The sequence below is a fragment of the Arvicanthis niloticus genome, chromosome 1, assembly GCF_011762505.2.
Source record: "Arvicanthis niloticus isolate mArvNil1 chromosome 1, mArvNil1.pat.X, whole genome shotgun sequence".
NCBI classification, from domain to species: Eukaryota; Metazoa; Chordata; class Mammalia; order Rodentia; family Muridae; genus Arvicanthis; species Arvicanthis niloticus.
Window position 1 is genome coordinate 6,996,758 of NC_047658.1, and position 10,770 is coordinate 7,007,527.

A 10,770-nucleotide genomic window follows, 5' to 3' on the forward strand; every position below is an offset into this window, starting at 1 on the left:
CAGAGTAAATATGAATTTCCCCAGAATAATTTCAAAAGTGGTGCTGTGTCCTTGCTGCGGTGTCCCACTGGAAAGAACATCTTGTCTCTCTGTAGTCTTCTTATTGCTGATTCGGAGAAGCTGGAGCAGGCTTAGTGTCTCCATTATAAAAGTCTGTCCTTGGCTGGGGAGACAGCTCACAGGGTAACATGCTTGCTGTACAAGTTTCGAGGATCTGAGTTCAGATCTCCAGCATCCTCATAAAAGTCAGGTGCTGATGCAGGGGTGGGGATAGGTAGATAGCTTGACTCTAGGTAACAGTGGAAGACCCTGTCCCAAAAATAGAGACAACTGGTGTTGACATCTGGCCTTCACAAATACATAGGTAATTGCATTCACCTGCACATTTATTTATAAGTGTGCATTCTCTCTCTCTGTCTGTCTCTCTGTCTCTCTGTATCTCTCTCTCTCTCTCTCTCTTTCTCTCTTTCTCTCTCTCTCTCTCTCACACACACACACACACAGAGAGAGAGAGACAGAGTTTCTATTCTTGAGCCAGGTGTTGTGATCCATGCCTGTAATTACCACTACAGGGAGGTAGAGACAAGAAGAGGATTAGTCTAAGGCCAGCCTGGGCTATATTGGATGATTCTATCTCAAACACTAAAGCAACCAAGAGTTCACATTTCTGTCCTTCCTTCAAGTTAAAGGGTCACCTGTGGGTGATACTGACACCCTAGAACATTTCTGCCAAGGCTATAACATCAGGTGACCCTTGCCAATCAACATGACATGTAGAATTTTTACAAAGACAAAGTCAGCACTGTCAAAATAAGTTTTCTCACCTGTGTGAGTGTGCATGCAAATGTATGTGTGTGTGTGCATGTGCAAATATGTGTGGTATGTTTGTATCTGTATGTATGTGTGTATGTATGTGGTGTGTGAGTGTATGTGTGTGGTGTGTTTATATGTGTGTGATCTCTTTGTATGTATGTACATGTGTGGTGTGTTTGTATGTGTATTTGATGTATGTGTGGTGTGTTTATGTGTATGTTTGTGTTCGTATATGTGTGTGCATGTGTGGTGTGTGTGTTTGGAGTGTATGTATGTGTGTGTATATGGGGAGGGCAGAGAATGGTCTTGGGTGTCATTCCTCATAAGCACCATTCACCTTATTCTTTTTTAAAAGTTGTTTTACTTGTTATTATCAGATGCATATATGATGTGGGTGCACAGTGTGCACCTGGGGGGTGTCAGAGGATGACTTTGTGGAGTTGGTTCTCTCCTCCCACCCCATGTGGGTTCCAGGAATCAACCCCAGGTTGTCAGGTTTGCATAGTAAGAGCTCTGTTTTCTGTGGTATCTTGATGGTCCCTCATTCTTCTTCTTTTTTTTTTCTTTTTTGAGACAGGGAGACAGGAGCTCTCACTGAACCTGAAGCCCTCCCACTGGGCTACACTGGCTGCTGAGAGAGTTCTAATCTCCTTGTTTTTCTGCCTCTCCAATGCTAGGGTTACAAGAGTGTACTACTGCACCTAACTTTTTACTCGGGTTCTGAGAACTAAACTCAGGTTCTCAAGCTTGCCAGGCAAACACTTTACAGACTGAGTTGTCTCTCCAGACCTCTTCATGGTTTTTTAGACAAGGCCTTCCTATATATATATGGCCCTTGAAACTGCTCTGCTTGAGGGCTAGAATGCTAGACATTTGGTTCAGCAGACACCTAGCCCTCTCCAGTTCCCTGGAGACCTTTCTCCATATGGAGAGACGCCATAGCCTGAGGCTTTTCATGCACCTCTCCGTTTTTTTCTACTACCATTGCCCCTTTTGGTCCAGAATCCCTGGGGGGAAACTGGTCTCAAATCTTTCCATAGGCTCCGGAGGGTTCAGGACCACGGACAGGGAGCACAGTGGCTAACTGCAGAATCATTTTCTTCAGTACTAGTTGGTGCCTTACCAAAAATTCTTCCATGTTATTTAAATTTATTAACTTTTTTTCTGTATTTATTTTGGGGAATTGATTTGTTCTATGTATACCAGGCTGGTCCATAGCTCATTATGTAGCCCAGGCTGGACTTGAACTCACCATTCTCCTGAGTGTTAGCGTGACCACTGTGAGCATTCCCCATTTTAAATGCTCATGAGCTTCCTTGGCTCCACCCTCCCACCTACAGAGGTCACAAAGACAGCAAGCATGCTCTCAGACTGCTGTCCACTGAGGCTCTACCTTACCTGCTAATTTCTCCAGTCAGGTGCTCTTTCTTATACAGGATGTGAATGGTGGGCCTGGAAAAAGTCTTAGATCAGTTGGCAGATCAGCCATTTTTGTTTCTTCCTCCTTGTGGAAATTCTTTTATGGTAATCAGTCCATCACTGAAGCATTTCCTGGCTGATGGGACTTTCTGATCATACTGGTGAAAATTAGTTCCTAATTAAGTAGCCAGCATCCTGACCTTAGGGAGAAAGGGACTCCCTGGAGGCTCACATCTGTAGCTGGGCTCTTGGAGTTGTTATATCTGAATGGTCAACTGTATTGACACTTCTCCAAGCCTATTGACACCTTGCAATAGATAGCTTTTTGCAAGAATCTACTAGCTGGGCATGGTGACATATGTTTATAAACCTCTTGGTAGCCTCTTGGGGGCCTGAGGCTAACTGATCTTCAGTTCACAGCTATCCTGGGTGATATAGGCTATGTCTCAAGAAAACAAGACACACCTAACTGGATCTCTGTGGTATGCTTGTCAGCTGTGTCAGCTGTGTCAGCTGTGTCAGCTGTGTCAGCATGTTCCACTTCCTCCTTCAGGGTGTCCAGGCTCCCCTGAACACTGGGCTGGAAGGATGAAGCAGATATCTGAACAGGTGGGGTCTGCAGGAACCTGGTCTGGCTGAAAGTGGGTGCTGAGGTGAGGGTGGAGGTGGAGGTGGGGGTGGGGGTGGAGGCGGAGGCGGAAAGTAGAAAGCCTTCTCTGAGGATTTTAATAAAACATCTCTTAAACAATGTCAGCTTGTGCACACGCACTATTCAGGGTGGGCTTGTATGCATACACTCTATTTGGGGTGAACAAAGGCTATATATGAACCTTGGAGAGTGGGAAGGAGTTTTCAGGGTGAATATAAACCATCAGCTGGAGTTTAAAGAACTATGAAAGCCTCATCTGTGTGGAGAAGCATTCCAGGAATCCCAGGTACTTGTTAGGCAGGTTCTTATTGGCAAAAAGGAAGTTGAACTTGTAGGTCTGCCAAAGACTGCTCGATCTTCCCCAGGTTGGGGGGCGGGGAGGCTGGGCTCATCAAACAAGATCAGAGAAAGGGAAGCCCTGTTGCAGAAAGGGAGTCCTCCATTTTGTGCAGAGCTCAGAAGAGCTCTCTGGACATGGTAGACTGTGACCTTCGTTAGCTGGGCTTCCCAATAGATCCCTTTCCCTCCCTTTCTTTCTCTCTTCCCTTCTTTTCCTCCACCCTTTCTTCCTCCCTGGTCTCGTGTATCCTAGGCTAGCCGAGTCTCATGTATTCTAGGTTAGCCTGAGACTCACTACATGGCTGAGGTTGACTTAATCCTTCAGATTTTCCCGCCTCTGCCTCCAAATGTCTCTCCTAGCTTATCCCCTCTTCTGCTCCAGGTCTGGAATCTGGCCTCTATCTGCCTTCACTATGCCATTCAGTTGGGTTCTGGGGAAACAAGAACAGGAGAGAGGAGAGAATAGTCCCGTTTTCTGCAGAGCCAGGGCCTGCCAGGAGCACACTTCAGAATCTGTGTTCTCAGTACTGATAAGGACCAGAGCATGTCACTTCTGAATCCCAATGGCTCTTGCAGGAACTGCCCCTGGCCTGATTTCTTTTGCTGCTGTCCACCCACCCTGCCTCACATCTGGACATTGTTACTTAGTCCATCTTCATCTCCACTGGCTGTGGCAATGACTCAGTGACCAACCACCAAAATGTAGCAGCTTTGGCCTATACTGGTTGCTGCAACAGACTGCCATGAACTTAATGGCTTAACCACTCAAAACTTCCAGCCATGGACGGATGCATCAGCACAGGGTCCTAAGGACTCCATGTACAATGCGATGTTATATGACCTTGAAAAGAAAGGATAGCCCGACATTTATATACTGTGGATGAACTTTGGAGACATTGTAAGTGAAACAAACAAGTTACAAAGGACGAGTACTATGAGGTCCTATTCTGTCATCCTTAGACATAGAGTATGCCTGCACTGGCACCTGACCCTGAGCCACAGCCCAGTGTGCAGACATTCAGATCAGACGTTCGGAGTAACACATTCTCGGTGATCAGGGATAGGAGTACCTGGAGACCACGCCCAACACCACACACTTGTCACAGTGAGGTCCACAGGACAGAGTGTCAGAAGCTACCCTGCCCGTTCCCTGGAGCCTTCATGGTCACACTTATGCCTTGCCACTTCCTGCCATTCTTCTCTAACCCATTCCTTTCTGTTTCTCAGTTACAGGTGGCATTAGAGCTGACTCAATGACATTTCTCAACACGCAGAGGAGAAAGAAGGGAATTAGTGCACCACAGGGAAAATGTTTTGATCTCTGCGCTTGATGAAGACCAGATTCCCTTGTCCTGTGTGCCCTGGCTGGTGCTGGGGAGAATGTGGAGGCTTTGAGAGGCTGCCATGGGGTCTCCGTGTGATGAGGTTCTGCACACTTACCCCAGGGGATCAGACAGTCAGTTTCTCTTCCACCACATAGACAGATGCCCGGGATTGAAGTCCTCAGTCTTGGAGGCTGCACTTTTATAATCCAGAACTAGCTATGTAGATTAGGCTGACTTCAGATCCAGAGCCTGCCTCTGCCTCTGGAGGTCTGGGGTTAAAAGCATGAGCCACCACACCCATTTATTTCTCTCTCTCTCTCTCTCTCTCTCTCTCTCTCTCTCTCTCTCTCTCTTTTAAGATTTACTAATTTTATGTATGTGAGTACACTGTAGCTGTCTTCAGACACACCAGAAGAGAATATCAGACCCCATTACAGATGGTTGTGAGCCACCATGTGGTTGCTGAGAATTGAACTCAGGACCTTTGGAAGAGCAGTCAGTGCTCTTAACCACTGAGCCATCTCTCCAGCCCATCACACCCATTTCTTAAATTTTGTTTTTATAAATAGTAGTAGTAGAAGTAGGAGAGAGAGAGAGAGAGGGAGAGAGAGAGAGAGAGAGAGAGAGAGACAGAGAGACAGAGAGGTATATTTGTGCCAACCAGTCAATATGAAGGTTGAAGGACCACTCCAAGGAGTCAGTTTTTTCTTTCCACCATGTGGGTTTTGGGATTAAACTCAGGTCAGGACACCAGGCTTAGTGGCCAGTGCCCTTACTCACAAAGCCATTTTATCAGTCCAGAAAGTCTGTCTTCTGAAAGAAACATTTTAGGATGAAAATTGCAGGAATGAGGGAGATGGTTCAGTGGACATAGTGTTTGCTGTGGAAGTGTGAAGACTCAGGTTCAGATCCCTGACACCCATGGAAGGGTGACGGGCATGGAGACCTGCCTGTGACACCGGTGCTCAGAAGGAGACAGACTGGGCTCAGGGCAAACTGTTTAACTGAGACAGTGAGCTCTAGCTCAGTGAGAGACCACACCTCCCTCAATAATCGAAGTGGAGAGTGATGGAGGACGACACCGGGTGTCCACTTACATCCTTCATGTGCACACACACACATGTGCATGCACAACTGCATATATGTACACATATGCAAGCATGAGCATGCACACAAGGACACAAAAATACACACAAACACACAAAGGACATATCACAGTATTACATTTCAGTTGAATCAAGGCTGACATCCCAAGGGACACAGGGAGGGCAGTTGGGAGACAAGATGGATCTAGGATGCTCCCATCATGGAAGACACTTTCAGATATAACCATTGCTGATGTGAGCAGTGCTTTCAGTACCATTTTGTAGAAAGTACATAACATTGGGGGAACAGGACAGAGTCTCATGTAGCCCAGGCTTGTCCCAAGTTCACCAAGTAGACAAGGATGACCTTGAGCCTCTTGAGGACAGGAGCTGCAGCCATGGACCATCACACCCCACAAGCAGACAAATGTACATCCCGTCTCAAAGCTTGGTCTCTCTGGTACTTCAGACACGCCTGCCTGTATTAAAGTTCAGGATGGTTAAGAGCATATTCTGTGAACATCTTTGGATAAAGCTTGTGGTAGGTGAGGATGTGACTGAGGGGCCATTCTTGCCTAGCACACATGAAGCCTTGGGTTCAGTCTCCAGCACTGTATGAAGACAGATGTGGTGGCACACGGCTGCCATCCCAGCAATAGAGAGGTGGGGCAGGTAGATCAGGAGTTCAGAGCATCCACAGTGAACAGTGAGTGTGAAGCCAGCCTGAGGTTCAGGAGACTGTGTGTCATCATGAAACACAGTCCTAGGGAATGGAATGCTGAGGCTCCACTCTGGGAAGCACACTCTGTCTTTCCACAGGTTCCAGAAGAGAAGATCACAAAGCACAGGGGCCCTCATTCACCATGGTGCCTTTAGTGAAGCACGGTTGGCAATTGTGAGACCCTGGCTCAGTGGTTATGCCTGCAAGCCCAGCATCCCAGAGGGGCAACAGGAGACAGAGGAGTTTGAGACAATCAGACTACATAGAAAATTACAGGGCAGCCTAGGCTACAAGAAGCCCTGTCTCAAAAGCAGAAAAAAGGAGAGAATAAAGAAGCCTGCTGACAACACCTGGAACCACAGGAAAAAGACTTTTCCAGAACACCCTAAGAAGATCCTTCCCACTCCAAAAACACTGATTTGCAATTCATTTAAAGGAAAAAAGTAGTAGCCAAGGCTAGACCACAGAGTTCAGGGCAACCAGGGGTGTACTTGTACAGCTGAAGTTGTGGTCTTTTGCCATGGGGGCAAAAGAACAAGGGTCGATGTCAACACACACACACATGCACACGTGCACACACACACACACACGTGCACACACACGTGCACACACACACACAGACACACGGGGGGGGGGAAGGAAGGAGAGAGACACGTGAGACACCATGAGGTCTTTTATCATTCTGTATTTGAAAAATGTTTACAAAGTAAAAAAATAGACATTTTGTGGGGTCTGAGTCTGGGACACACACATATAAATAAATACTTTAAAAAGGCATGAGTAGCTATAAATTAAGGTGGGGTCTTGATGCATCCACACAGTGAAGAATTCCAGAAGCTGGCAGGAGGGTTCCAGGTCAGACACACTGGTCTCCACTGGCCACACACTTGAGGTCCAGGGTGAGCAGGCGAAAGAGGTTGAGGGTGACAGAGGCCTCCAGGCAGCCAGGAGTCTCCTGAAAGGACAGGGCTGGCTCAGGGGCTGCTATGCCTGAGAGCTCCCAGGCACTGCAGCCCCCAGTCCCCTGCCCTGACAGACTCACCTTCTCAGCCTCCTGGAGCCTGTGCAGCCAGCGGGAGAGGCGGCGGCTCTGGGGCCTGGGCTCTGCTGTGGGCTGAGGCTGTGTCTGTGGACAGAGGATGGGGACTGTGAGGCTGCTGCTGGGACTCAGGGGAAGCCCAGTGGCTGGAGGCACCATGGGGAGGACCCAGGGACCCAGGGACCCAGGGACCCAGGGACCCAGGGACCCAGGGACCCAGGGACCCAGGGACCCAGGGACCCAGGGACCCAGGGACCCAGGGACCCAGGGACCCAGGGACCCAGGGACCCAGGGACCCAGGGACCCAGGGACCCAGGGACCCAGGGACCCAGGGACCCAGGGACCCAGGACTCACACAGGTCTGCAGCTGGGAGTGGATGTGGCTCAGTGTGCGAAGAGGCTGGCCCAGGATGGTGGCCAGGCCTGAGTCAGTCATGTTCCCCAAGACCTTCAGTGTCAGGGCCACCTCAGCCTGCAAGGCCTTGGGGCGCTCCTGGACCTGAGCAAGGAGACAGGGGAGAGAACCCATGAGGGAGCAGGTGGGGAGGTCAAAGGAGACAGGTGAAGGGGACAGGGCAGTGGACAGGACAAGGGACGTCTGAGACATAGAGGACAGGGGACAGCTGAGGAGCCACGGCCAATGGGCTCACACTGTGGACAGGCCATGGGGCTGCTAGTGAGGAATAGAAGCAGGGAATGGGGGTCCACACAGCAGCCAGATGAGCAGGCCTCTGTGGGCAGCTGAGTCCAGCCCCACTCACCTGCAGCTGCTTCAGGTCCCAGGCCCTGGGGAAGAGGCGGGAACTGCACTTCACATCCTTCTGGAGCAGCCTCTCTTCCTGGAGAGCAAAGGCACAGGTTAGCCTACATAGGAGGGTGAAGGTTAGACCACTGCCATGGGGCTGGGGTGGGTCACCACAGCAAAGATGTCCACTGCCAGAAAGACAGAGGTTCCTCCACAGCAGTGGATACTAGATAGCCGCTGCACTATGAGTGAGCAGGAGATAGCCCAATTTGGGAAGGGTAGAGAGGATCTGGGGTTAGCTCACGGAAGAAAGAATGGAAATTGGCCTCTTGTAGGAATGGTGGGGCTGAGAATATTACAGAACGTGTGTGTTTTCTGTCCCCAGCCAAGGAAGGGTGGAGACTAGCTCACTACAACAAGGATGACTTCAGCCAGAGGGCTGAGATAGCCCACTATAGCAGGAGTGAAGTCAGCCTACTGCAGAACGTGTGGAGACTTCATCCCAGTTAGTTTAAGGGATGAAACCCAGAAAGAGTGGGGTGGAGGAGGCTAGCCCACACAGGAGGGCAGAGGGAGACTCACAATGGCATCCCTGGCCCTTTTGAAGGCCTGCAGCTCTTGTGGGGACAGAGACTTGAACTGAGCAATGTGGCAATCCTTTGCTTCCATTGGGCTCCTGGTGGCCCTGGGGACAGGGTCAGCTTGGGTTCTTGTCAGCACCGCGGCCAGCAGCAGCAGCAGGAGGAGCATGTGGCCCCTGGCTGTTTCTGTGTCACAGAGGGACAGAGTGAGATGTGTATGTAGCAAGGGGGCTCTGGGGACACACACCCACACACCATTCTCGGGACTCACCTGGCTTCATGTTGTTCTCCCAAGTCTGTGAGGAGATGGGGACTCAAGTCTTCTGGAGGCTGTCCCTGTGTCTTGCTTGGTGTCTCTGGTCTGGATCCTCTCCTGTGGCTCTCAGCCTGTTGCTGTGTGGCGACTGAGGCGTTGAGTTTCTGGTTGCTTCTGGAGTGCACTGCCATCCGTGCTCCATGCTTTTAACCAGGCCTGATGGGCAGCCCCAGCTGATGTAGGAAAAGTGAAAATAAGGTAACAGGTTGACAGCTGCCACTAGGGGAGCCCAGGCTGGGGAAGCCCAGAGCAGGGCGTGGTGAGAGCAGGTGAGACACTGCAGGGAAAGAGAAAATGACACAGTTCAGGTCACCTGGGGCAAGGTTCGTCAGGAGGCTTCCCACAGGAAGCTCCAGGCTGGGGCAGCTTCAGGCCATTGGCTCTGCTCCTTGGTTCAGTTCTGTGGCAGATAACTGTGCTAGAGAGAAGACAGGCAGATGTCCTGCCTTATTCTCAGTGTCCCACCCAGGCTGTGGGACAGATTCCCAAGAGCTGCGTATGGGAGGGGTGTGGATTTAGGGTTGCTGGCAGGCAGGAGAGGCTCAGAGAAGAAACCTAATACCGGATCTCCTGTGGGAAAGGAAGTAAGCACGTGTCCAACATCACCCTGATGAACTCTGTCATTCCTTTCAGACCATTAAAGCTTTGGGCTCCCTGATGTCACCTAATGGAATGTATGTGTTGACGTTCTCCCTGGATTGTCTGTCTACCCCACTCCTGGACCTGTCTACAGCTACCTTTCCAATCTCACGTCAGTTGTGTTCTCTTCTGTCTCCCCCTTCCTGCCACAAAACTTGACTTTTCCCTCAAGGTCTCCTTTCTAGTTTCATGATCTATAATATTTCCCTGGGTGAGGGAATGTGGCTTGTCTGTCTCTTTCAGTCTGGGTTACCTCTCTTACTAAGATAGTATCCTGTCCATCGGTTTCCCAGCACTTTTTGAAGTTTTGGTTTTTTTTCCTAAGGGGCTGTATGAAATCCCATTGCATACACTTCCCACGCTGTCATCATCTGTCTGCTGGTGGGCAGCTGGGACGGTCTCCTCATGTGGTTCTTGTGAGAAGAGTAGCTAAGACCATGGGAGTGCAGACATCTCTGTGGTGGGGCTTAGGGGCCTTCTGGGTTTACCCGGGTATGGTAGAGCTGGGTCCTATGGTTATACTTTCTGTTTGTTTTGCTTTGTTTTTTTTTTTTTAGAAACCTCTATGCTGGATTCTTTAGTGGCTGCACCAGTTTGCTCTCCTCAGCACGAGATACAGTCATAAAGGTTCCTCTCCCCCCAGTCCTCACCAGCATCTGTCATTGGTTTTCTTTTGCAGGGAGGTTGATTTTTTGAGACAGGATTTCTCTGCGTAGTCCTCTCTGCTCTGGAACTCACTTTGTAGACCAGGATGGCCTTGCTTCCCCACTGCTTGGATTAAAGGCGTGTGCCACCACATTCAGAGTTATAACTGGAATTCTGATGGGGTTTTCATTATCAGATTAGTTATGGTAAGATGGTCATTTTCGTAGTGTTGATTCCGTGAGTTCAGGAGCCCAGGGAGATGTGTCTATCACCTAGTGTCACCATCAGTTTCTTTTTTATGAGTCTCTAAGTTTTCATTGAAGATGCCTTCACCTCCCTGCTTAGATTTGTTCCTATGTGTACCTCTATTGATGTATAATTTTTTTGTTGGTAGATTTAGTTCTTTGACAATTCCATACATGGATGTAACCCACTCTGTTTATCCTCCCCCTTT

General features: G+C 49.4%; 1 protein-coding gene across 1 annotated transcript; it reads right to left on the reverse strand.

Annotated features, from left to right (window-relative positions):
* Positions 1 to 7,207: 7,207 nt before the first annotated feature.
* Positions 7,208 to 8,885, reverse strand: LOC117693258 (interferon lambda-2). The gene is made up of 5 exons (XM_034483729.1): positions 8,718 to 8,885; positions 8,152 to 8,229; positions 7,746 to 7,889; positions 7,394 to 7,477; positions 7,208 to 7,306 (listed from the first exon to the last, which is right to left on the reverse strand). The coding sequence occupies exons 1-5, from the start codon at positions 8,883 to 8,885 to the stop codon at positions 7,208 to 7,210; spliced, it is 573 nt and encodes a 190-aa protein (XP_034339620.1).
* Positions 8,886 to 10,770: the final 1,885 nt, after the last annotated feature.